Source organism: Saimiri boliviensis, chromosome 4, assembly GCF_048565385.1.
Source record: "Saimiri boliviensis isolate mSaiBol1 chromosome 4, mSaiBol1.pri, whole genome shotgun sequence".
NCBI lineage: Eukaryota > Metazoa > Chordata > Mammalia > Primates > Cebidae > Saimiri > Saimiri boliviensis.
Window position 1 is genome coordinate 85004440 of NC_133452.1, and position 27679 is coordinate 85032118.

The window sequence follows — 27679 nt, forward strand, 5'->3', positions numbered from 1 at the left end:
TGAACAATGATTTTAGGAATTATATATAAAATGAATATATACTCAGAATTTAACTTTAAGTACCAAACTATTTTATTAAGCACCCAAAGGTATTCTAAACTTACTCAAATCCTAGGAGTTATATTCAAAGAATCAAAGACAAAGATTGTGTGTGGGTGTGTGTCTGTGTGTTTACAAGTGTGCAATATGCAAAAATGACCTTGGAACATTTTTGTTTCTGCAATCACATAGATGTTTTCCCCTCTAAAAATTGGGCAACACTTTTGAGTCGATAGCCCTATTCCACTAGAAACAATAATAAAATCATACTCAGTGAAATGTGCTTAGAATTAAATCAAATCATTAAAAAAATTAAATGGTAGTTAATACTTGCTGAAATCCTGCATATGAAACATATATGGCTGGGCATGGTGGCTCAAATTTGTAATCCCAACACTTTAATGCCAAAGCAGAAGGATCATTTGAGGCCCAGAGTTTGAGACTAGGCTGGTCAATGTAGCAAGACTCCATCTCTACTTCAATTAAATAAAAAATTAAAAAGCATACATACAGAAACAGTAAGAGTTATAGCTAATTTATTTTTTAAATTTTTGTGAAATTATTTTAAGAGATTCACATTATAAAAGAATCTGTACTTGTACTGAATTTCTGCTGTTTTGAACACAATTTACAAAATCATTAATTATAATCAATTATTTCTTGGCATACTAGCCAAGAGTATAACTCCCCGTTATTAAAAAAAAAAATGATAAATTTAAACCTTGGCAGAATCAGTGGCTTGAGTGTGTCATGAGAGAAGCGAATGTGGCCTTAGAAACTGTCAGAAAGAATAGAACAGACCAGAAATAAGGCCTGCAGTTGTTGAATTTTAGGGTGTACTTGATTACAGATCACTAAAACTCTTTAAACATAATGCCCTGAACTATTTCTCTTTTACAGTCTTTTAGCAAATATTTGTTTGTTCAAGAGGTACACATTGAGTGCCTACTCTGTGTTTTGCCCCAGGGCAGTCACTGGACTCTGCTTACACTACATGATGGCCAGAAGGAGTGTTGCAGAATCTTCTTTTAAAAGTCACAGTCATAAATTTTATTCATTTTTAGGAAAGGACATATCTACAATTACTAATCAGAGAATTTACCCTATAGTCCTCATACAAAAGCTGGATTTTGTCAAGAAGAAAAAGGTTCTTTCTTTGAAAAGATTACAGAATTACTTGTCCTAAAAATGTAGCACTTCATACATAGGTGGTATAGCATAAAATGATGTGGCTTTCAACACATGATCATTCATAATTTGTGAAATGTCTTCCCTATGCATACATGAAAAGTCTATATTTTGAGTATTAGTTAAATAAAAACTTGAGATCTTAAGATGTCTCAGCTTCCCTATTTCTAAACTAGATTTATTTCATCGAACAAACTATTTCTTCCACTTTTAAATAATATACATTGTAATTGTTAATTTTTTAAAGCAGTAAAACAATTAATAGTTTTGTTTATAATGCTTGCTTTTTCTTCTAATTTGTAATTCTTCAAAAAAAAAAAAAACTAAACGAAATGTCTCAGACCCAACAGATAACAGAATATAAACACTGACTGCATGAGCTGAATTGATCCATCTCAGAATAGTACAAATTGTGTTGTAACTTTTTGTCTCTATCCTGATACTGTGTTAGCATCTACCTTTATCTATGCAATTCCACATTTAATACACAACCAGCATTCTATTAGATTTTTCTTAGAGTAGGACCCTAAGAATAAGTCCATAGAAAATCGCATGTTATTTATTGTATCAGCTTGAAGTTTTAAAGTGTATCTAATTCTTAAGAAGGCAACAAAATTTTCCTAGAAATGAAACTCATCACCATGTAAAGAAGAGTATATACTTGGCATTGACATGAACATCTAGTTTCAATATCTGTACCTACACTTTTTTTTTTTTTTTTTTTTTTTTTTTAGTTAGAGTCTGGCTGTTTCACCCAGACTGGTGTGTCCTCGGCTCACTGCAACCTCTGACTCCCGGGTTGAAGCGATTCTCCTGCCTCAGCCTCCGAAGTAGCTGGGACTACAGGCACCTTCCACCACGCTGGCTAATTTTTGTATTTTTGGTAGAGATGGAGTTTCACTATGTTGGCCAGGTTGGTCTTGAACTCCTGACCTCATGATCCGCCCACTTCGGTTTCCCAAAGTGCAGGGATTACAGGCGTGAGCCACTGCGTCCAGCCATCTGTATCTAGACATTTTTTTAAATGGATGAAAATCTCCTGGTTTTGAAAAATATTGAAATGCTATTGATAGGGTTCAAGTTCAGGCATAACCTATGAAGTGCTCTCACTACAATAATCAGAGCTGGTTTTCTCTGTAATGTAGACGATACACCGCCCTGTTTCAGGTCTCTGTTAGCCGTAAGCACAATTGGCGTCGTTCCCGTGAATCCAGAGGCAAATCTGGGCATATTTGAGGGGAGTGATGCGAACAGCAACGTTGTAGTCCTTCTGAACCCCGTGGACATCCACCCACTGGTGGCCTGAGTAGACGGCAATGATTTTGCGCTTCCAGTTCTTTTTGTCTGGATCTTTCAGACGCAGGTAAACCCCAGAACCGGTGGAGCCCGACTCAGCATCGCAGTACTGGTAGAGGAGATCACTGGATTCGTCGGACACACTGCAAAACCGATAGACCAACTGATCGGCCCTGTCGTTATCAAATCCTGAGAAGTGGATCATTCCACCAGGCATTTTCTTGATGGTTGGGCTGATTCCGAGTTCCATGTATTTCTTTTTGTGAGCCCGCTTCAGCTCCAGAAGAGCATAGTCATAGTCCAAGGCAGCGCCTCCCGAGCCGCCTCGTGCCCAGCCTTTTGGAATGTGGGTATTCTTGACCCGGGTCCACTGGAAGGAAGGTCTCCCTTCGGAAACTCTCTGACCCCGGCCAGACTGTTTTCTTCGTCTCCCACCCTTGGCTCTCTCCTGCAGATGCTCTCTGGTACCCTCTCTTCGGTCACCACCACTAGCTTCTCTCCTGTTCCTCTTAGAACCTCGATGTTTCTTGCCTCCACCTTTATTCCTCATCTTCAACAACCCTACCCTGAGCTTTTTACTGCCTTTGACATAGTCCCTTCCATCATGAACACAGTGGGCGGCAGTCAGAACGTGCTGAGGGGAGATGAGAATGCCGCTGCAGCCAGTGGACAGCTTCACGGCTGTGCTGAAAGGGAAATTGGTTAAGAACCTTTTGTCCAAGATGCTGAACCTGCTGTCGGTGCCATACACCTGTCTCTTTCTCCTAACAGATGCCCCCTTTGTGGTGATATTTTGAGTCGGCTCAAGGACCAAATCTTGAACTTTCACCCTGGTTAAGGTTCGGGTGCCATTCTCAAAGACAGTCTCATAGGAAAGGTAATTCTCCAATTCAGAAAGACTGGGAGTTGGGAGTTCTTTCTGGCATTCGATGCCACACACTGTATTTACCATCATCTTAGCATCCGCCTGAAATGCGGGGCTGGTGAGGTGGAAAGTCCTCTCGCTGACAATCCGGGGTACCCTTCTCAAGTGCCACGTGAAATCCTGTTCCATTTCAGATCCAGCAATGAGGGTCCACCCAGGGGTGAAAAATATCAACCAAAGTAGCATATTTTCCATTTTGCTCTTCTAATTTTGTCCTTAAAAATAGAAAAAGAAAGAGAAGGTTTACAATGTCTTCTTTTTGAATCCTAATTATCTATTTCATTTAGGCCTTGGATCCTAAATGTACCTTCACCACAAAGACGTGTCCTTATTTTCACCTTACCTAGATTTTACTGAGATTAGATAAACACTGGTACGTGGGTTCACACAGACTTCCAAAATCAGTACGTTGTTTTTCACCCAACCTTCCCTCCACCAGCCCTGATGCACCTCGCTTCCAGCCCGACCTGTCATCTCCACCTGTCATCTACCCTAGCAGCACAGGGCCTGAGAGAGTAGAATAGGGTAGTAGGTTGGGATCCTCTGTCACCGAAGCCACGCTCTTCTCCCAGGGTATCCTACGACTTTATATCCAGATGATTTAGAAATAAAGATAGCAGCAAATGTCCTGCAGTCTTTTCCCACATGTCGCTACTTAAAAACAGGGATCATAACTTCATCTCTAGACTGTAATTGCCTAGCACAGAGCTCAAAAAGCTGCTCATTGGATCCGGTGAATGTCCATGAACCAGGATCTGCAGCCCAAGCTGATGTGAAGGTGCAATGCAAATAGCAGTAGGAGTATCAGCAATAAATACATTGGTTAATCTGCTGTTGATCAGCTTCAATGTTTGTAAAACTCCTGGTCATAAAAAGAAAATATACATCACAGGCCATTTTATGCTAAAGAAAAATGTACCACGCATTTTTAAAAAAACAAAGTTATGCTTGAAACCACCATCTAAGCAAAGCAATATACAAAATGTCTTATGGTGGGACTTTACTGCATATTAAAATTATTTGTAAGAATTTATGAATTACAGGCTGTGGTCTAGATTTGCCATTTGGGGGGATATGATAATGATTAGATATCATCCCTTTTCACCATAGGTCTCACCATCTAACACCAATGTTCTTGTGTTATTTAAATATTGTTAAAGGTGCCAGTACTTAATAAATTACATAATACCTCTTCTACTGTTCACATCTTCTTGCCCTCTTTTTCTCTTCTTGAGGCTCACTGGCATATACCTGTATCTAATTAGTGGAACTGATCTTTGCTCAGAGGTGGGGGGTAGCAGGAGCACACTGGAGCAGCAATTTTGAATCTCTGTGTCACCATTATTTTTGACACTATACTCCAAGTCATTTTTAATAGTTAAAAACTAATTAATTAGTAATAAAACTAATATTTTAACTAAAATATTGCTTATTCTTACAATAGCTTCATCCTCAATGCTTTCTGATAAGCTTTAATTTTTTTTTCTTTTTTCTTTTTTTTTTTTTTTTTTTTTTTTTTTTTGCATGGAAAAGAAAGCACATTCAGAATGTTAGCAATGGCCACAGACATTGTACCACAGAGTACATCCACAGGATGTGTGCACTGGCACAAAAGACAAAAGTCAACCCTGGTGCAGAGTTCAATATCAGTATCCCTTGATACAACAGAAATTATTTTGCCGTATATAAGTACAACAATTTTATTAACAAACTAAAATATTCTTTTGATCAAACAAAAATGTATGCTATGTTAATCTATTTATTGTTTAAACATGATATATTAATGAAACATAACATAATTAATTTGAAACATTATACATTTGGAAATATTAACCAGGATGGTGTGATAGCTCACACCTATAATCCCAGCACTTTGGGAGGCTAAGATGGGAAGATCACTTGAATCCAGGAGTTCAAGACCAGCCTGGGAAGCTACTTGAGAGGCTGAGGTGTGAGGATCACTTGAACCCAGGAAGTCAAGTCTGCAGCAAGCCATGATCAGCAGCCTTGGCAACAAAGTGAGACTGTGTCTCAAAAAGAAGAGAAAAGGAAGGGAGAGGAGGGGCGGGGAGGGGAAAGGAGAGGAAAATCTGTACTTATTCACAATATTTTCTAATCATCAGCACTGCAAAGCAGTAATTACATCAGCAAGGATTTTGTAGAGCCACTTAGTATTTTATTTTGTCTTCTATGCAATTTTTCACAATCAGTATTTCAAATTTATTTAATTAGATCAAAGTGAAAAAGGCTCACAACTCAATAATTCTACTGAGCTCTTGAAATTGTAGTTCCCAGGATGAAAATTTATGTCCTTGGCTGAAAAAAAAGTGAAAATTGAAGAGTTATTTTCTGCCACTTAGCTTATCAACAAACCAAAATAGATTAAAATGGTAGATATCATTATACATATTTTTAAATCTACTTGGTTCTCAGCAAAATTTCAATCAACAGAGTTGTTTTGGTGTGGGAAACTTTTAAGTTGCTTTTTCACTTAGCTCTTTATGACAACAGCCATCTACTATGTACTTAATATATGTTTACATCAAAGCTTGAAAGTCAGCCAAATATCCATGTCAAGTCAGCTGAATATCCACGCTGGTATATCTTAACGCTTGAAACTAGTGATCTGAGGAGTAATAAACATGTGAAAGGCATTCCTGGGCAAAATAAAGGACATCTTAATAATGGTACTGTGATATTTTCTTCCCCAGTTAGGTTTGTCCTGAGCCATAATTCTGTAGCCAGACTTTTAAGAAAGCCTCATCAAAGTTGAATTATATCTAAGTATAATTTTATTTCTGGCTATATAGATGACACTGGTTTATAAAGCTATTATTCTTGTCAAAGGCCTTAGCCAGTACTTTGCAAATTTCCAATGCCATTAGTCCCTTTGAAACCATGATTTGTACAAAGCAATGATTCGATTTACCGAATGATAATACCAATGATATAGGCATGGTTTTCCTGCTGTGTGTTCATGTTCACATTCTCACAGCAGTTACAAATGGTGGTTGAGAGCCCAAATCTTGGTTGCTCACCAAACGGAAACACCAGAGTGGGGGTTCTAAAAGGACAGTCCCTAAACTAGTAGCTTCAGCGTTACCTAGGAACTTGTTAAAAATGCTAATTATCAGGGCCTGCCTGAGAACTACTGTTAGAAACTCCCATGAAAGGGTGGCAGAGAGTGGTCCCAGCTAGGTGTAACCAGCCCTCCAGACAACTTTGACCCTCAGTAAAGTTTAAGAACCACTACAGTAGCCAAGGCTCTGGTGTAGCAGCGTGAGCCATACCCCAGAAGGTGGTCTTTCCAAGGATGATAGCTTACCTGCGATTTAAATGACATCTGCTTCATCTTTGTGTACAAAATCAATTTATTCTGACCTTACTCTTTCAGTATGTTAGCAACTGACAATATCAAATCACTTAGCCAATGGATAAAGAACAAACATATCTTACTTTTATTTTTATTTATGTTATTTTTTGAGATGTGGTCTGGCTCTGTCACCCAAGCTAGAGTGCAGCGGTGTGATCCTAGCTCATGCCACTGCACTCCATAGTGCATCATATGTCTCAAAAAATGATATTCATAAGGTTTATATGTAATACCTACAATATCTCATACTACAGATCATATAATGGTATTGGTTCACCAGCCCTGCCTGGTGCCCTTTGAGGGAGCTCTGTGCAGTACACCACAGGAATAAAAGCCATGCCCACTTGTACACGTGGACATGGGAAGGGCAGAGCTTTGTAATATGACCTCAGAATCACAGTAATCAGAGGACACGGATTTAGTTAGCCTAATTTGGCCTGTAATTTAAAATTGGGCAAATGTTTAAGGACACTTTCTTTTGGAAAATCTAAGTTTGTCTTGTGGTAAAATGTCAATGTGGCATAAATGATAGCTCTTACTGATAGAGCAAACCACAGTTTGTTCAGTGGATACATCTGGATATGCCCGTTATCCAAAAAGCACTAACTCTTTGATGTAAAAAGACAAGGTCCCAATTGATGGGACAGCTATAATATTTTTAAAGTCTAATGTCCCTTGTCTTCTCCATCCCCCTCATTATTCCTGTCTTCCAAAATAATTGTGACCTTCACTGTCAATTTCCAGATGGCTTGGGTTTGGGACTTCAAATTCCTAATTTGGCTAATGAAAGTGAAGTTGCAGTCACTGCCCTCCACTGCTGTGAGTCAGCATACACATAGCTGATTGTGTGTATGTATTATGTATTATTAAGGAAGAAGTCAGAATGTCTGCGTACGTAGACCAACTCTTACTGATGTAAGAGATGTAATTACACATCTGTACCCGGTCTATTAACAGAAGTAACCACACTGAACTACGAGATCACTTACTATTATCCTTTTGTTATCTGTTTATAGTTTCTTAGAAATGTGATTGCTGACAGTGTTGAGAGTATTGGTGTACCTAAACCCGCATAGTGGTTATGAGTGCAGTCCAAGGAGTGAGAAGGCTTGGGTTCAATTCCCATCTTCACCACTTATCAGGCATGTGCATGTGGGAAGTTCATTAACCCTCGAAGTTTCACTTTCCTCATCTGCAAAGTGGGGATAATATTATAGTAATTTTTACTTCATAACATTGTTGTGGAGATTAAATGAGATGATACATACAAAGAATTACTACTGAGCCCAGAGGATAGTAAGCAGTTAATACGTGTTATTTTATAATTATTATTCTACCTTAATTGGTGGATTTATATCACTTCAAAACATGTTATTACATAAACCAAAATTAGAGACCTTGTAGTTTTCTAAAATGTCCATTTTACAGTCAAATATTTTTATTTAAGGATAGTTTCCAACTCACTCTAAAATTGCCCTCTTTGTTTTGTTGTTTGTGTTTTTTTTTTGTTCAAGGACAGCCTCATTTTAGAGACTTCCCAAATGAATGCTTTCCTAATTACTCATTTCTATGAATATCCATGGCTCTGTAATATATTTTTTCTCGTTGCTATTAAACTTAAGTGTGATGAAACACTACGCAGCCACAAAACACTTAAATTGCATTTTCTGTGTCTTATTTATAGCCTGGATCTACACTGGCAGTTTTGGAACTGTATCAGACCCTCAGCCTAAAAAGTAACAGAGTCTGTGTCAACATAATTACTCTAAGGGAGTGATCTACAATGAAAGAAAAACTCTACTTTCTGAGTCTATCTGGAGTATATAGAATCCTATGATGAAACAACATAATTATACCTTAAGGCTCAGTTTCTCTTGTGTATTTCATTCTTTACCTAGAAGTTTATAGTCCTGCTTAGATAGAGCAGGTAAACTAATGAAAGGTTAGATGGCTGTCCACTATATTAATATTTCAAATCAATTTTCTTGTCTGTGAGAAAGCAAAGACGCTGACTTACCATTGTAGGACCTGCACAGCTTTCCTTCACCAGGTGACAGATTCACAATTGCTCACGCCTGTCTTTTCACCTGGTTCCTTGTAATGTCTAGTGAGGTGCTTGTTCATATATATGTAAATAGTATGTTGCCATGGGACACAACTTTGCATTGATCCCTCAAACAATTCCTGGGAGGCTGTTGTGGGTCAGGAACTACTCAGTCATATCAGTGACCCTGCAGAGCCAACACCACCCTCTACTTTAGTGTGTGTGTTAGGACACACCAATGATTGCATGACCACCTTTTAAAACCTGGCTGTCCTCTAGCTAGCCATCTGCAATCCCAACCACCTGTCCCTCCCAATGCCACTGGCTTATCTAAATGTGCATATCTAAATGTGAAGACGTGCCCTCATCTCCTCCACTACTTTCATCCTCCACCAACTCAGGATTGACACACAACAGGGAGACACTGGGGCATAGCCAAATGCTTCTGAGTAACTGCAACAAGAAGTGGCTTAGGCAAAAGACCACAGCAGAAGAGGAGGACAATGACAAGTGACAGTAAACAGGAGTAAAGCAAGCACTAAAGAAAACGGTTATGTTTTGGATGACAATTGTAAAAACTTTTCGTAGTCAATTTTATTTTGGGGGAACGGATGCTGAGGAGAAGGAGTATCTTATGAAATCTAATTCCTGATCCACTGAAGTGCTCCCCGAGAGCAGCACTGCATGGAGGCAACGTTTAAGTTAGAAAGCGTATGAGAAAATAGCAGTGTCTGTAACGTAATAAAAGTGGGGAGTAAGACCCAGGGTGTTTCAATGACTATGGGGGCAGTGGGCTTTGAAGCCAAATTAACTTAGGTATAGTTGCCACCTGTTGCACTGTGATCTTGTGAAGGTTCCCTAATCTCTCCAAACATTATTTCCCACATTCATTAGATATGGATAATATTTTAGAATATTTTTCTGAGAAACTAATATGATAAGCATGATGCCCAGAGCACAGTAAGCACTCAACGAAGATTAAAGCAAATGTTATTAATATCAAACTGAGGGAGTCAACACTCAGGTAGATATTAACAAGGTGTTTCATACATCTCGAACTGCCTCACTGTGGTAGGCTAAATATCCTCATCCCCAGGACCTGTGAATATTTGCCACACACAGGAAAAGGGACTTTACAAATGTGATTCCATTAAGGATTTTAAGATGAAGAGGTTACTCTGGGTTATCCAGGTGGGTTTAATGCAATCACAGGGGCCCATATAAGAAGGAGGAAGACGGGGTAAGAGCGAGAAGAGCTGCGAGATGGAAGCCGAGGCCAGAGTGATGCAGGACCATGAGCTGAGGAATTTGAATGGCCTCTAGATGCTGAAAAAGGTAAGGAAAAAGTATTTCCTAGAACTTCCAGAAGGAGAAATATAAATGAAAATGTGTTATTTTAAGAAAAAAATATGCAGAAATGCAATTTTAAAACTAAAAACAGAAGATCATGATAAAACTTTAGATGTCTGATCTCCAGATGCATAAGATAATAAATTTGTGTTGTTTTAAGCCACTAAGTTTTTGGTAATCTGTTACAGCAGTAATAGGAAACGAATACACTTACAAAGATGAGAATTGCATTTTTACAACAGTCTACATGACTGTTTAGAAAAAAAAAGTAGTAGGGAGTGGTTGCGCTCTGTGGCTCAGGCCTGGAATCCCAGCCGTTTGGGAGGCTGAGGTGGGTGGATCACTTGAGGTAAGGAGTTCCAGACCAGCCTGACCAACATGGCAGAAACTCGTCTCTACTAAAAACACAAAAATTAGCCAGGAGTGGTGGCGCACATCTGTAATCCCAGCTACTAGGGAGGCTAAGGCAAGAGAATTGTTTGGGCAGCAGAGGTTGCAGTAAGCCACGATCACACCCCCACACTCCAGCCTGGGCAACAGAGCAAGACGCCAACAAAAAAAAAAAAAGAGAGAGAGAGAGAGAAGAAGTAGGGAGTGATTAAAAAGTAGAAAAGGACCAGGTGCGGCAGCTCACACCTGTAATCCTAGCACTTTGGGAGGCTGAGATGGAGGATCACTTGAGTTCACAAGTGTGGTGGCGTATGCCTGTTGTTCCAGCTACTTGGTAGGCTGAGTTGGGAGGATCACCTTAGTCGAGAAGTCGAGGCTGCAGTGAGCTGTGATTGTGCCACTGCACTCCAGCCTAAGCAACTGGAATGAGACAGGACAACCTTGTCTCAAAAAAAAAGTGAAAAAGAATATTTGCTTCTAGGACTTAAAACATAAATGAAAATGTGTTCTTTTAAGAAAAGATATACAGAAATGCGATTTTAAAACTAAAATCAGATGATCACAATAAAGCTTCGTGGTGGTAGGATGCAATATTGCTAGAGAAAAACAAGAATTAGAACAGGGTAGTTAAATTTGTCTATTTGCATACCAGGTGCTAATTCTGCCATGCGTCATTTTAAAGCCTTTTTAAAGAATTGCTCTGATAGTCCTTAACTATTGAGTTGGACTAGAACACTTTTAAGATTTCTTCCAGCTTTAAAGTTCTAGAGTAAACCACAAATGAGAAAAAACAAGTAATTTACTCGTCAATGCTTCTCAGCAAAGTTCAATTCCTAGTCATCCAGGGAGGAACTTGCCTGTTATTCCTGTTGCTACCACTAGATGGCAAAGTTAGCCTAGTGATGGCAAATCTAAGGCCGGTATTTAAACTGTTTACATTTACTCAGCTGTGAAATAGATTTTATTTTAAAAGCATGTAAGATTCAGCAGAGGTAAAACTTTTAACTGGCTAATAATATGCTAAATGGCTGTGACATATGGAGTTTATTACATTTAGAAAACCCACCTACAGGCCACAGAACCCATCCTGATGAACTGAGGGCTGATAATGCTGTCTACAGCCAGACAATTTTCTGGCAGAGAGTTTTTCAAAAACAGTTGTGGTGCCAGCACACTTCCAGCATGACCTACAGCACTGAGAACTAGTCCCCCAAACGTGCTGCAATTTATGCAACTTATTTCAATGCTAAGGAAAATCTCAAACCTGCCAAATATTTCACATATGTTTATCAAATACCTTATAATCCATTACTAAAGGATAAGCTCTCCACTGGATTCTAGGCCAAGAATAAATGGTAAGAAAGTTCATTGACAGTGGGCCAATTTCTATTCAAAATGTCATACCATAGCACTATTTTCAAGTTTAGTTTCATAAATAGAGACCAAAAAAAGTCTGCTTAAAAAATTTGGCAGTACTTGAGGGAAAGGAGAATGGTAAAGTTACACAGTTGATTATTTTACAGTAACCCACAACTTCTGTTTCTCATCACAATAAAAAACAAAACCTCTCTTTGTTTTGGGGCTATTTTTCCAGGACCTGTACATCTCAATTTCTGCAATTCCTGCAATGCTATGGGTAAATCAAATTTGGGATGAATGACACTAAAGGAGCCCCAAGAGAGCTCTCATATTTTGCCTTATGAAGTGCACAGCAAATGGCTCTAGACGTATCTGTATTTTTTGAGTTGGTTTTGAAAGCAAAGAGTATCTCTAAATAGGTATGTTACTTTTCAGGCTTTAAAGCATCTACGGTCACATGTTTTTAGCTAATCCACATCAGTTTTACCTATACAAAGCTTAGCATGCATACTACTAACTTGACTGTTTCCTAACTTCTCCATCTCAGATTTCTCATCTGCAAAGTTAACTCAGTGCTAAGGGAAGGTAGCTCCATCCTCCCAAATTCTGAGTCTGATCCTACTGTTAAAATGCATTGGGCAGAAGAAAATAATGTACCCAATGGTGAAAATTAATTCACACTAGCAATTGTTTATTTTAACATATAATTAACACATACTATGTGCCAAGTATATGCTAAACAATCTCACATTTAAAATGTGTAAAAGCTTCTTAAAAGCACATAGGTTTCCCAGCTATCTGGAAGAAAAGTGGGGGAGAGTATCCACATCCACCACTTCTCCCATTAAAGGAACTCCTCTAATATTTCCTAATAATAATAAAATTCCCTACTTGGCCACTACTTTCAAGCCTGCATGTCTTATTTGGCAGGGACTTTAACTTTCTCTCTTCTAAATTATAAAGCAGATTCTAAGTATAATTCTCCAGCCAGCAAAATACGACTTTTATAGTCTGTGGAGACAAATGTATTTTGGATAAAATAAGAACAAATTTCAGAGAAGGTTTAATAAAGGGTGAAAGCCCCCTAGACACCGCACGAAGCTTCTTTTCAAATCAACGACAGTGTAAAAATATCAGAGCAATCAAGCCGGAGTGTTTCTAGAACTTCTTTTTTTTTTTTTTTTTAAAGACATCTGAGCTGGTAGTGACAAAATCTCTTCAACAAAAGGTTTTTTTAAAAAAAACCTTTTATTATTGAAAATTTCAAGACTACACAGAAGCACAGAGAAAGGTATTAAAAGTCGAGAGAAAAGTATAGTCCCCTTGTGCACCTCACCAGCTTCAACTATTGTCAATATTTTACCAATATTGTTTCATCCACCCTCACCACTCCACACGCTTTTTTTTTTCCAACTAGAATATTTCAAAGCAAGTCAAAAAACTTTTCTATTTCATTTTGCCTCATTTTCCAAACGTTTTCCAATGCTCCTTTTGCTGACCCCTGCAGCCAAGTTTAGAAAGGAAAGGGCAGAGGGGAGAGGCTAGCTTTCATAGCAACCCTGCCAAAGAGACTTTCCAGGAATGCGTTTTACACCTTTCTCAATGGCATCTGTTAACAATCATAAAAATAAAGAGGGTCTCCTCTGGTATGGCTTAAGCAGAAAGAATTCCATTTATATTCCAATGCAAACATTGTTGCTGCTAATATTAAACTGTGCACAGGCCGGCACGCAGAATTGTCTACAGGACGGGTGGTTAGTTTCTTTGAGGACCGAAAGAAAGTGCCAAGTTTGATCCTTTTCTTCAGAGCCCTTCAAAGCAGCTCTCCTCTGGTAGATTCTGCCTTTCTCAGGGAAACTTCCAAGTTCTAAGGTCTTGCCCTGTTGGGGGAGCTTCACCTTTACCTGCGAGGCTGGTTCCTTCCCGAGGGCACTGTCAGCTGGGATCAGAGCTCAGAGGAGGCGGGCGGGGACGCTGCAGCGGGATCCCAGCAGCCAGCCAGAGCCGCAGGCCGCCCCGCCAGGGCCAGGCCACAGCACCCGGAGCTCGCAGCCCAGACTGCTGAGGAGGAGGTTGCTGCGCCGTGGCCGGGAGATGGGAGGGGAAAGGGGGCGATGACGCGGGGCGGGCGCCGCGGGATGGGGGGAAGTCGAGGGGGAGGAGGTGGGCAGAGGAGACGCAGAGGGAGCGTGGAGAGGGGATTTCCTTGGAGGAAAGGGGTTGGACCTGGCACCGTCTCACCCCAGCATTTCTGTCCCCAAGCTGAATTAAGCATTAGGAAAAATTCATGAGTAGGTTCGCAGGAGATGCAGGTCCCTGTGAGAGTATGCACTCCTTTAGTCTCAGGAGTTGTTCAGTTAGAGTTCATTCCCCGCTGCTTGCTGTTGATACCCCAGCTGTCTAGAAGAACGGAGAGCGTCTCCCCAACCCTACCTCAAGCCAATCTCCACTGGGGACCAAGCTTATCTGGATGCACAAGCCGCAGGGTCACCCCAACTTGCACCAGAGCCAAGCGCGAGGGCCGCCTCTAACCCAGGGTTTCCAAGGGCGCCCATTCTAAACATCAGGCTGGGGACCCCAGGCTGGGACGCCTGGACCCCCGGGAGCATCCTGCGCTGCCTCCAGGGGGAGCGCGTCAGTTTCCATCTGCAGGGAAAACGCTAGTTTTCTTCTTTGGGCAAGTAAACTTTAAGGCTCTTTCCCGTCTCAGTCCCACCAGCATTCTAACCTCATCCTTTCTCTCTAATTCTCCTCTTTAGGAGAGGTACTCCTTTGGGGAGGGGGCCACGTGAGGGAGGAAGCTGCATTTGTTTAACAACAAATTCTAGTGGGTGACAGGTCTGGGGCAAGAGGCACTGATACAACATGAGTACAAACCCTGATCCTGGCCCTAAAGCAGGGCGATCGAGTAAGTGTGCAAGTACTTAGGACACAAGGTCTTATCGTGTCCTGTAACACGCACGGTTCTTTAGTGGGTTATTGCACATCTCAAGTTTCTATATACTTTTTAAAATTGTACTTTAGGTTCTGGGGTACATGTGCGGATCATGCAGGATTGTTGCATAGGTACATACATGGCAGTGTGGTTTGCTGCCTCCATCCCCCCGTTCTGTGTACTTCTAATGAGATCATAACGTACTTAGTATTATCCCTTGGTATGCTCAAGAACTGACTGGTTCTCGGCCCTCTTCCCCTCAACACCCCCATACAAAGATCATCTCATATTCAAGTTCAAATCTAGCTGTGGGCCCTGGAAAGCCTACCCATAAGAAAAGTCTACCTTCTGCTTAAGCTGTTCTGCCTGCAAATACTGTTTTCTATCTGCTTTTGGGTGGAAAAAAAAATCTACGTAAGGACATGTGTAGTTCAAATACGTGTTAAAGGGCCAAATGTATACACAATTTCATTGCTGTTTTCTCATTTAGCATTGTTAATATATGCATTTATCCATGTACTAAAATCTTTTGGTAATTTTTACCAGTTAGAATTAGTTCTGAAGCTCTCTGTATCACCAGTTAGATCATAATAGTTGTATGCACCTTTGAATCAGCATCATCTACCACTGGGCCTGGCATATAGTGGCTGATAATACGTGGAACTGAAAAGTCTGCTACTCAGATGGAGTGTGGAGGAGTCACAGAGAAAGCCCAGAACTCAGAATGGGAATCCTGCCTGACACTAAATAGCTGTGTGCACTGGGCCTCGGTTTCTTTATCTGTAAATTGAGATGGTTGAGCTGGAGGAGTTCCAATGCCTGCAGCTCTCAAACGTTTTTGGGATTCTAACATGTAAATCTAGAAGGATTCAGTGTGGACCCAGGTCTGATTCCTTCACTTTGTTCAGCATTCTCCACCAGTATCACAGAAAGCAGACTTCCAGGGCTCTCTCATTTTCCTGCCCTGCTTCCTGAGCCTTTGACCCCAAGCCCTCTTGCACCCTATTTCTGCATCCATTCCAGGTTGTCAGTTTCTGTAAGAAATTGAATTTCTTACAGAAACTAGTCATCAACTTGACTGTTTTCAAAATTTATTGCTTTACTTCATCTGTTCCTGATGCTTCGTATTTACTATTTCTCTAGTTCTAGGTTTCTGGTGTCCTTTTTATTTTTCAAAAAAAATTCATTAAATTTTTTGAGACAGGTTTTTTTAATTCTCACTCTGTCACCCAGGCTGGAGGGCAGTGGGAGGATCATAGCTGACTGTAGCCTCAAATTCTGGGCTCAAGCCATCCTCCCACCTCCACCTCCCAGGTAGACAGGCACATGCCATCTCACCCAGCTTTTTGAAATATTTCTTTATTAGAGGCGGGGTCTTGCAATGTTGCCCAGGCTTGTCTTGATGTCCTGGCCTCAAGTGATCCTCCTGCCTCAGCGTCTCAAAGTGCTGGGATTACAGAGGTGAGCCACAAGGCCTGGCCAGAATTCTGGCTTCTTTTAATCAGGATTCCTTTTCCTGGCCTGGTCCAGCCCCTCATGGCTAAGGAACCCATATATAGGAAAAGTCTGCCCTCTGTTTAAGCAGTTCTGCCTGCAAATACTGTTGTCTATCCGCTTTTGGGTGAAATACCACAGTATGAGCAATTCAGACACCCATACCAAACTATATTCTCAACCCATCAAATTCCTCATTCTGGTCTTATAATGATGGTCCTATGACTTTCCAGAGCTTCTCAACCAGCTTTCCACATGGGATTGAACACTTTGTATAATATGACTCTTACCATTTAAGGAAATAATGCATTATAAGAAATGTTATCAGTTAAAAAAAATAAACTAGTAACAAAGTTTCTAGCCATATTTCCCCAAGCTCCTAGACGTTATCTTCAATTATTGTGACTATTGTGGCCAAATATTTTATCAGATTACTTTAATACAACCCAAATTCTCGGTTAATGCACCAACAAAATTGATAATCATCTGTCCTTTGACAGGCTCCCAGCTTAATGGGGGCATTTGCATGATTCTCCAAAAATGGAACCAAGAGGCCTAGAACACATCTCCTGTCACATTTCAGGTCATGAGAGGTACAGTGGCCTCTATAGAAGAGACATGGTGACCACTGTCAGGCCTGGCTATGATTAGGGCTATACTACTTAGCCTTTTTTTCTAGACTTGATTTCACAAAAGGCTGAGACCAAAATAGAAAACACTCTATTCAAGACTAAATCTTATTTATCATGGAAATGTACTTGGAAAGTTTTAGTTGTGGAAAGACAGGAAGAGGAGATGTTTCATGGTCCATGCTGAAGGCCTAAGTGATGACTCGGCCTTCTAGAGGGACCTGAATTGTTGTGGCTGTAATCATCCTGTTAACTTTTAATCCCAAGGTTTTATCAAAACCTTGTTTATTAATCATTGGGTTGTATGGTTCTGCCTGTTTAAAAACCTAGGGGTCCCTTGGTTAAGGCAGACTGAGAAAATTTAAGTAGATGGAATAAGAAAAAAAGATAAGGTAGCATTTGTCCTCAAATTAGACTTACTCTGACAGAAGCCACCTATGATCCGCTAATGTGGGGAACAGTTACTGGCACACCGCAAACCTGCAAAACCATTGGCTTTTTCTATCTTTCTGGGTGGCCCAAGGAAAAGCAATGGTATGTTCCCCCCAAAATCTGAAAATCGGGTACCTCATTGCACCCCTCCTCCATTTAGACCTGTTCTTTCTGATAGGCAGTGTTGATCTCTCTCCTGCCTTTGTGCCAGTACTGGTCCTGGGTACTTGCCACAGTGTTTCAGAATTATTTTTTCCCATCTCTGCCTCTCAAATAGGACAGCCTCAAGGGCAGCAAAACTTTTTTTTATATCTCCAGCACTAAGTACAGTACCTGCAACTTAGATGTTTAACAAATGCTAACTGAGAAATTCAAAGAGTCTCTAAAAATGGACCACTCTCATCAAGACTGAGTAGAATCAAGCCTACCACTCTCATCAGAATCATTCTACCACTCTCGTCTGTAGGTTACTTAGTAGAGAGAATTTCAGAGAAAACTGAATTTCTTACAGAAACCAGAGACTTAACCTAGAAGCATCATAAATAAGTATAAATTAAAAACCTGAGAAGGACATGAACTTCAGGAAATACAGCCAGGACTAAAGCACTGGGCCCCAACCAGACAGTCTCCCAGAGACAGGATTTCACAGGATGTTGCCAGAGGACAGAGACTCTTGTAAAGTTGAATTCATAGGCATGTAAATTGAGGCTAACGCAGCAGAGTCATTTACATTCCAAGCTTGGAAATTTAGGATAGCTTTTGGTTATTTTTTTATTACATTTTTTGTTTTTGTTTTTGTTCTGGAAATGTTGATTAAATAACTAGAGGACATGAATAAGCCTTAAATGAAGAGGTTTATCAAAGTCAAAATATCCTGGGCAAACCACCTGTTTAATGACATACCTAGTCAGGAAGAATGAAGGCTATTCCTCCTCCTCCTATATGGCCTCTGAATATGGAACTGAACCCATTTTGTCTAGGAACAGTGTACTCAACGGAAATATATCTGGGATTAGGAAACGAAGGTTTGAACCTTAACACTGCTACTTATTAGCCATGTGATTTGGAGCAAGCTACTTAACCCCTGGGAGCCTCTGTTCTGTCATTTGACAAGTTAGCATGATAAAACTTGCCTGGAAGAGTGGTTATGAGGGGCAAACGTAAGAATGTATGTGGACACCTTTAGCTGTGGCCTGCCGCATCACAGGTGTGCAATAAGGAGAGCCAGGAATTGGTCGCAGAAGCAGAGTATAGCGAGTGACACTGGTTTCTGTGCTTCTACGTGACTCCCAGGAAAGGCAGGAGACCTTGGGTACCTCAAATGTCAGCTTCTCTCTGTTATACTTTCCCTTCTGTTTCTTTTTTCTTTTGTTTTTTTCCTTTTTGACATCTAATCTTGCTCTGTCCCCCAAGCTGGAGTGCAGTGGTACAATCTTGGCTCACTGCAACTTCTGCCTCCCAGGCTCAAGCAATTCTTCTGCCTCAGCCTCCCAAGTAGATGGGATTACAGGTATGCACCACCATGCCCAGCTAATTTTTGTATTTTTAGTAGAAATGGGATTTCACCATATTGGCCAGGCTGGTCTCCAATTTTTGGCCTCAAGTGATCTGCCCACCTTGGCCTCCCACAGTGGTGCTGGGAATACGGGTGTGAGCCTCTACGCCCAGCTCTTTCCCTTTCTTGTAATGCCCCCAAGACTCTCACTAGATCCGGAGACTAAGAATCCATTAAATCAAACAACCTTCATCACATTTAGGTAACCTCCTAGAGGATGAATGGACAGGACAGGATCATCAATGAAGAGAGGATAGATGCAGAGACGAACAATGAGAGATGGGAATAACTCACAGGCTGAGCCACATTTTATCCTGAAGGACAAACATTTTAGATTGCAGATGTTTTGGTTTGGCCAGAAAATTTTGAAGGTTTTCATTAAAGTTTTTATTTCTAGGGGTGTGTGTGTGTGTGTGTGTGTGTGTGTGTGTGTGTGTGTGTTAAATTAGATCATCAGGTAAGTCTGGTCCACATTCTCTCGTGGCAGTAGTGAGCCAAAACTAAGTAAGAGCTAACAATTTAGATGGAGCAGGCCCTCTTGAGGCCAGCAGGTGTCGCCACTCCTTGTTGCTGTCTCCATATGCTGCCTGAGTATTGCTTTCCATTTGCCATCTCGAGTACAGGATTATTTCTCTTACTCCTAGCCAACTGCACAAACTACATGTGAGGGGGCTACCAGAAAAGATAAAGATCGTTGGCATATCAAAAAGTGAATGCTGGATGCAGAAGGAATTGTTGGGAGAGAGAAAGTTTGTAAACTTGAAGTAGAAAGAACAGCTAAAAGATTGTTAAAATAGTTCAAGCTAGATATTATGAAGCTACAAACTAGGCAGTAGCCACAGAGGAGGAGATGGGGAAAGAACAGATTCCAGAGATGTGTCAGAGATCAAACTGAGTGAGCTGGTGACTGAACAGAAGGAGTGAAGGAAAGGGAGGATTTCAGGGCTCAAAATAAATCAAGGTCATGTACAGGGATACTTATTGCAATCGTTTTCATATAATAGCAGAAAATAAGAAATAAAGTGAATGCCCATAAAAGGAAAGTAGTTGAATAAACTATGGTATATCCATACTCTGGGATATTATGTTGCTATTGTCAAGAATAAATCAGAACCAAACCAGCTGCATTGTAGGGATTTCCTCAGAGTGTAGTTATGTGAAATGCCCTGAGGAACATATATAAGACGGTCCCATTCATAGAAAAGCAACAACCAAAGAACTTACATGTGTATCTATATGCAGATGTGTATACCTACATGTATATATGTTTGATTATGATTATATGAATAAAGGAGAAGGTATGGAAAATATACTGTATTTTTTAACATAGGGGTAGGTGGAGGAAGAAAGAACTAAAGAGAATGCAAAAAATCTGTATTAAAAAAGTCATCTTGAGCTTTCAAAGAATGTATATAGCTGTTTTATCAAATTGCATACATGGTTATATATATTTTTATATATGGTTATATAACCATAAAATATACATATATATGGCTATATAACCATAAAAAAGATGCATGAAATTGTCATATGGGGCTTGAGGAACTCCAACTTATTTTAATTTTCTTATATTATTATAGGTTGTTTATAAAATTTGCATAAACTCCCCACTATATGTGAACCTAAAACTTTAAATTATGGCTTTTAAAATTAAATTTAGGGCCAGGTGCAGTGGCTCACACCTGTAATCCCATCACTTTGGGAGGCTTAAGTGGAAGGATCACTTGAGCCTAGGAGTTCAAGGCAACAGCTTGGGCAACAAAGTGAACCCTTGTCTCTATAAATAATACAACATTAGCTGAGCATGGTGGCACATTCCTGTAGTCTCAGCTACTCAGGAGGCTGAGGCAGGAGGATTGCTAGAGCCAGGGAATTTGAGGCTGCAGAAAGCTAGGATTGCATCACTGCACTCCAGCCAGAGCGAGATGCTGTCTCAACAAGAAAAAAATAAGCTTATTCATTTTTTAAAAAAACCGTAATCTATCACAATAGACAAACACAAATCAAGGTGCATTTTCTTCAGCCATTTCAACATTCCTCACACATTAAATCTAAACCCTGCTTCAGCTATTTACCAGCTGGGTGAATTCAGGCAATTTGCTTAATCTCCCTCAGCCTGATTTTCCTTATTTGAAAAGCTGGATTGATAATCTCAACCCTGAAGGGTGTTTTAGGATCAAACAGAAGAATATCTAAAGTATTATAGCACCTGACAGTAGACGCTCGATAAATGGCAGCTACTTTTCAAAATCACTCTCTACCCCTGCTTATGGTGTCACAAGGGTGACATGATTGATGATTTCTGCCATGGCCTATATTCCCTCCCTAACATCCACTGAAATTTCTCCATTCAGTTCCAGGGATAATGGTCCCTTCTCCTTTTCTCTCAACTTTGGTCAGTTACTTGAGCCCCTGGAATGAATTCTGTTTTGCCGTCTGGTGAGCAACCAGCAGGGCTCACACAATTTTTTTCTCATCCAGTTTTAGCTGATCTCACTTCTTAGTTTAAAACTGAACCATTAAATTCAAAGTATGTTTTCAAACCTCCTAGCCACATTTGATCTAACAAATAAAAGCCCTTATTTTTGTAAGTTTCTGCAAGTTTTTTTGTTTTTAGTTTTTGTTTATTTGTTGGTTTGTTTAGCAAGTTTTGCCCAAAATGTAAAAGAAAGGATTCAATAAATGCAGGGTATATATGTGATAGCATTACTAAGAGCTAGCTAACTAGCTAATGTATTCACCCAGAGTCGCTGCTCCTTCCCTACCCCACAAATATAATAGAAAATACTTGAAATTTTGGCACAAATATGGTCAGTTACTTTTACAGAACTAAAATGACCTTATATTTGCTTATTTGATTAGTGTCTGCACTCCTGAGAAAGCAGACATACTAAGACATTTCAGATAAAGCTGTACTATGTTGGCACTGAAATTGCCTTAGAGTATTTTATTTTTAGCCAAGAAATTCCACATACGACTAGATAAAACATAATCATTTGATTTGCTGAGTTCTCTGCTTTATTTCTAAATATGTCATTGCTATTGGGGAAATGTACAAATGCATTTACAAACAGGAATCAAAATCACTTGAAAGTTTCCCTCAAAGGCTGGCTCATGGAGCAGAGCACATTAAAACTCAAGTCTGTCACAGCCCAGAGCTTTTCAAAACAAGTATCAGAAAGCTGGACTTTGGGTATTTCTTGCATTGAATGGAATATTTTATTTGTGTAAGAGTTTCTGAATAGAGTTTGCTTTTTGTGTGTGTCTCTAAATTACACTTTAACCTTCTTCAAAAGGCAGGGCATTTTCAACATTGCAGAAAACAGACCTTCAGATGTGGCCAGTTGGGAAAAATTCTGCTCAGTTTGGTTGACCATGATTAGTAGACAGTAATCAACATTTACTATGTATAATGCCTGAGGCACTGACATGCTGGATACTGCCAGTTCTGCATAGTTCTTTATTGTAGGTGGCTACCCTGTGCAGTGTCGGATGTTTAGTAGCATCCTTTGCCTCTGCCCACTAGATGCCAATAGCACATCTTTGCCCCCATGCTTCACTGCCCAGCTGTTTACAATAAAAAATGTCTCGAGACATCACCAACTATCCCTTGAGGGGTGAAATTGCCCCTGGTTGAGTACTACTCACTATCCCAGACACTTTTATACAGATCATTTTAATATCTCTTCCTAACAGAGACTATAAGAGTTTAAGTAATTTTCCAAAAGTCACATAGTAGGTTAGTGAATGGGTTCCTGGGATTCAAATTCTAGTTGGTATAATTCCACAGCTGCACCTCTTTCAGAAATCATGCTGGGAAAAAAAAAAAAAAAAAAAAAAAAAAAAGAGGGTGAGAAAGACAACTTAGGCTCAACATTTCTTTTTTCTTGTTTTATTTTGTTTTGTTTTGAGATGGAGTCTTGCTCTGTCACCCAGGCTGGAGTGCAGTGGCGCCAGGTCAGCTCACTGCAACCTCTGCCTCCCAGGTTCAAGCGATTCTCATGCCTCAGCCTTCTCAGTAGCTGGGATTATAGGCATGTGCCACCACGCCCAGCTGATTTTTGTATCTTTAGTAGAGACAGAGTTTCACTATGTTGGTCAGGCTGGTCTAGGACTCCTGACCTCAAGTGATCTGCTTGCCTCAGCCTCCCAAAGGGCCAGGATTACAGGAGTGAGCCACTGCACCCGGCCAGGCTCAACATTTCTTAAAACCAATTTTCTTCTGAGTCCTTGAGTCCTATTCCTTCCTAGTACTCTTCCATATTCTCCAACACCACCCTTGTCCCCAAGATGTGTTTGTAGCTGCCACCAGTTCCCAGCCCTTCCCTCCAACAAATACCCATTTTCCTATGAGAGATCAGAACTATCTGATATGAATAGTTTAATCATTTTTGTAGTCTTCTCATAATTATTTTGGCACTTAAGCCCTTCTTTACCATCCTTCTTTTTAAGGCCAATCCCTCTCTGTGTGACCTTGATTATTCCCCTCTCCTTTCCCTCTGACTTTGCTTCATGAATACAAAGCTTCATTTCTTTCCTAAGCCTGAGAGCATGCTTATCCCACTGCGATGGTTAATTTTATGTGTCAAATTCGCTAGGCCACCATACCCAGGTATTTGGTCAAACATTATTCTAGATACTTCTGTGAAGGTATTTTTTTTTTACATGGAATTAACATTTAAATCAGCAGATGTTGAGTAAAACAGGTAACCCCTCCCGATGTGGGTGGTCCTCATCAAATCAGTTGAAGAACTTAATAGTAAAAAAGGCTGACCTCCTAGAGTAAGAGGAAATTCTGCCAGCAGACTGCCTTTATACTTAAGCTGCTACTCTTCCCTGACCCTCCAGCCTGCTGGCTTAGCCTGCTGATTTTGGACTTATCAGCCTCCACAATTGCATACGTCAGTTCCTAACAATAAATTTCTCTATACTGTATCTACATCCTATTGGTTCATTTTCTCTGCAGAGTCCTTCTAAGAAACCTTTCCCCTGAAGCTGTTTTGCATCTAAGCTCAAATGTTCTCTTCTTCACAAAGTCAGCTCAACTAATCTCACTCCTTCCTCTGCTGCTATTGCTCTTACAGCCACCATAAGGTGTTATTTGCAATGTTGGGAATTCTGCAATTGGAGGGTAAGTGTATTCGTCCCTTTCACTTTGCTGATAAAGACATATCTGACACTGGATAATTTATGAAGAAAAAGAGGTTTACTGAACTCACAGTTCAATGTGGCTAGGGAGGCCTCACAATCATGGCAGAAGATGAAAGGCACAGCTTCATGGCAGCAGGCAAGAGAGAGAATAAAAACCAATGATAAGGGAAACCCCTTATAAAAACATCAGGTCTAATGAGACTTACTCACTACCATAAGAACAGTATGGGGGTAACCACCACCATGATTCAATTATCTCTGACCTGGCCCCTTCCACAATACATGAGAATTATGGAAACCACAATTCAAGATGAGATTTGGGTGGGGACACAGCCAAATGATATCAACAAAACCTTATTTCATTTTTACATTTCCCGAAGTAGCTAGCACAATAACTTGAACATAGTAAATAATTAAACTTACTCATTTGAAATGTCAAATTCTTCTTAAATGATGTTGAAAATAATTGAAACTGAGAAAAATGCAACAGTAAACATTTCTTTTGATATTTCTGGATGTAGATATTTGATTGTGAAATTTTCTTACTAAAAACATAGGAGAAATTTAGTCCCATTTCCTCATAAAAAATGTTTTTTGGAGTTGGAGTAAAACAATAATGCAATACAGAAACCTATAGCTTATATTTATGAAACTTCAAGATCAGAGGAGGAATCACTTGCCAAATTCACATGGTGATGAGTAGACAGGGTGAGGGACAGACACTGTTTTAATTGCCTGTACTTTCAGTGCCTCCATTCCTCCCTATAATGCCAAGTATGTTCACAAAAAGTATGAGCATTAGGGAAAAGTTGAATTAATTATGTATTTAACTAGATTTTTTTAAGTAAATAAGAAAGTAGAAGCAATAGTGTTCGGAGAAGGAGAATTTCTGATGTTAGTGAAAAAGTTACATTGGATGGAATGTTGAGCTTTAGGCTCTTAACCAGAAAGTGAGCTTTAAAGTAGAAATATATTTGTAGAGAATTATAAGGAGCTTTAAAAAAAATTCAGTGGGATTTACCACTTTTGTTGTTGTTGTTAAGATAGCATCTTGCTCTGTTACCCTGGCTGTAGAGCAGTGGGGCAATCATGGCTCACTGCAATCTTGACTTCCTGGGTTCAAGCAATCCTCCCATGTCAGCCTCCCAAGTAGCTGGAACCGCAGGCAGGCAACACCATGCCTGGCTAACTTTTTACTTTGTGTAGAGATGATGTCTCACTACGTGGCTCAGGTTGGCATCAAAACCTGGTCTCAAATAAACCTCCTACCTCGGCCTCCCAAAGTGTTGGAATTCAGGCATGAGCCACTGTGCCTGGCCTCACAGACTTTTTTTTGAGGTTTTAGAAATACACAAAGTGCTCTAAATTTAAGAGAGAAAAAAAGTACTCACAATAACAAAATCACTACAAATCAAATCACTTTTATTTTTCTATTTGTCTCTGGCTTTACTGTCCTTACCAATATAGATTTATAATTTTTCCAACATTTTATTACAAAATATCTCAAACATAAAGTCTTCTATCAATGTTATTTTGAAAATACATTTTTTTTTTCTTTTTTGAAACAGAGTTTCCCTCTGTCACTCTGGCTGGAGGGCAATGGTATGATCTCGGCTCACTGCAACCTCCGCCTCCCAGGTTCAAGCGATTCTCCCACCTCAGCCTCCCAAGTAGCTGGTACTACAGATGTGTGCCACCACACCTGACTAGTTTTTTGTATTTTTAGTGGAGAGGGGGTTTCACCGTGTTAGCCAGAATGATTTCGATCTCCTGACCTCATGACCCACCCACCTCGGTCTCCCAAAGTGCTGGGATTACAGCCGTGAGTCACTGTGCCCAGCTTGAAAATACATTTCAAAATAAGTTGCAGACATAAGTATATTTCACCACAACCAAGCAGGACTAATTCTAGGCTGGTTCAACATTCAAAAATCAACTAATGTTTCAAAGCTAAATATTGCCTAAGGAAAAAATCAACATCATTAATCATGTTAACGGTTAAAGAAGAAAAGTATTGATCATATCAATAGATGCATTTATAAAATCCCACAGACATTCATGAGAAAAACTCTAAGCAAACTGGGAATAGAGAGGAACTTCATTAACTTGATAAAGAACACATATGGCTAAGATCATACTTTATGGTGAGAAACTAGACTCTTTGCTCCTAAAATTGGGAACAAGACAAATATTTACCCTCTTATCTCTCTTTTCTATTCAGCTTCATGTGGGAAGTCTAGCTATAGAATTTGCAGTAAGACAAGATAAGAAATGAAAAAGTATATCAACTTGGAAAGAGGAAATAAAACCATTTTTGTTCACAGACAGCATGAAAGTCTGTGTAAAAAATACCAAATAATAACAAAACTCCTGGAACTAATAAGAAAGTACAACAATGTTTCAGAATAACAAGTCAATAAATAAAAGTCAATTACTTTCCTATCATGCTATCAATAAGCAATTGGACTTCTTTTTTAAGGGGTGGGTCTTGCTATGTTGCCCAGGCTGGACTTGAATTCCTGGACTCAAGCCATTTTCTCACCTCAGCTCAGCCTTCCAAAAAGCTGGGACTACAGGCATGTTCCCTGCTCAGCAATTGAAATTTGCAGTTTAAAAGACAGCAGCAAATACATTAAGACCAAAAAATAAGTATTAAAGAAAGGAATTGCTCGGGCATGAATCCAACAAAATTTCTATGAGATCTTTATGAGGAAAACGATAAAACACTGGTGAAAAAAATTAAAGACTATCTAGATAAATGGAAAGATTTCATCTTTGTGGATAGGAACACTTAATATTAAGATGCCAGTTCCTTCCTACCTGATTTATGGATTCTATACATTCCCAATAACAATCTCAGAAAATTATTTTATGCATATTAACAAATTTAAAAGTTTATGTGGAAAGTCAAAGGTACCCAGAGTAGCCAACACAATATTAAAGAAGGATAAAGTGGCTCAAGCCTGTAATCCCAACACTTTGGGAGGCTGAGGTGGGTGGATCGCTTGAGGTCAGGAGTTCAAGACAAGCCTGGCCAACATGGTGAAACCTCATCTCTACTAAAAATACAAAAATAATTAGCCAGGTATGGTGGTGCATGCCTGTGATCCCAGGTACTCTGGAGGCTGAGGCAGGAGAATCGCTTGAACCTGTGAGGCAAAGGTTGCAGTGAGCTGACATTGTGTCACTGCACTCCAGCATGGGCAACAGAGCAAGACTCCATCTCAAAAAAATGATAAAGCCACAGTAATCAAAGACAGTATAGTATTGATGAAAGAACAGACAAAGGAAACAGCAGAATGAATGGAGAGCTCAGAAATGAACCACACAAATATAGTCAACTGATCTTCAAAAAGGGAACAAAAAATTTAGTGGATAAAGGATGGTATTTTCAACTGGCAGTGCTGAAACAACTGGGTATCCATATGCAAAAAATAAAATCTAGACAGATCTTTCATCATGCACAAAATGCACTCAAAGTGGATTATAGGCCTAAATGTAGGCAAAAACTATAAGTCT

At 39.8% G+C, this 27679-nt stretch overlaps 1 protein-coding gene across 1 annotated transcript; it reads right to left on the bottom strand.

Annotated features, from left to right (window-relative positions):
* Positions 1 to 1062: 1062 nt before the first annotated feature.
* On the bottom strand, positions 1063 to 14039 carry PRSS35 (serine protease 35). Its single transcript, XM_074397746.1, has 2 exons — positions 13869 to 14039; positions 1063 to 3663 (listed from the first exon to the last, which is right to left on the bottom strand). Exon 2 carries the CDS (start codon positions 3641 to 3643, stop codon positions 2402 to 2404), a length of 1242 nt encoding a protein of 413 aa, XP_074253847.1. The 5' UTR covers positions 3644 to 3663; positions 13869 to 14039; the 3' UTR covers positions 1063 to 2401.
* Positions 14040 to 27679: the final 13640 nt, after the last annotated feature.

Coding starts and splice junctions, on each gene's coding strand:
- PRSS35 (XM_074397746.1), bottom strand. CDS start 3,643: ATGGAAAATATGCTACTTTGGTTGATATTTTTCACCCCTGGGTGGACC.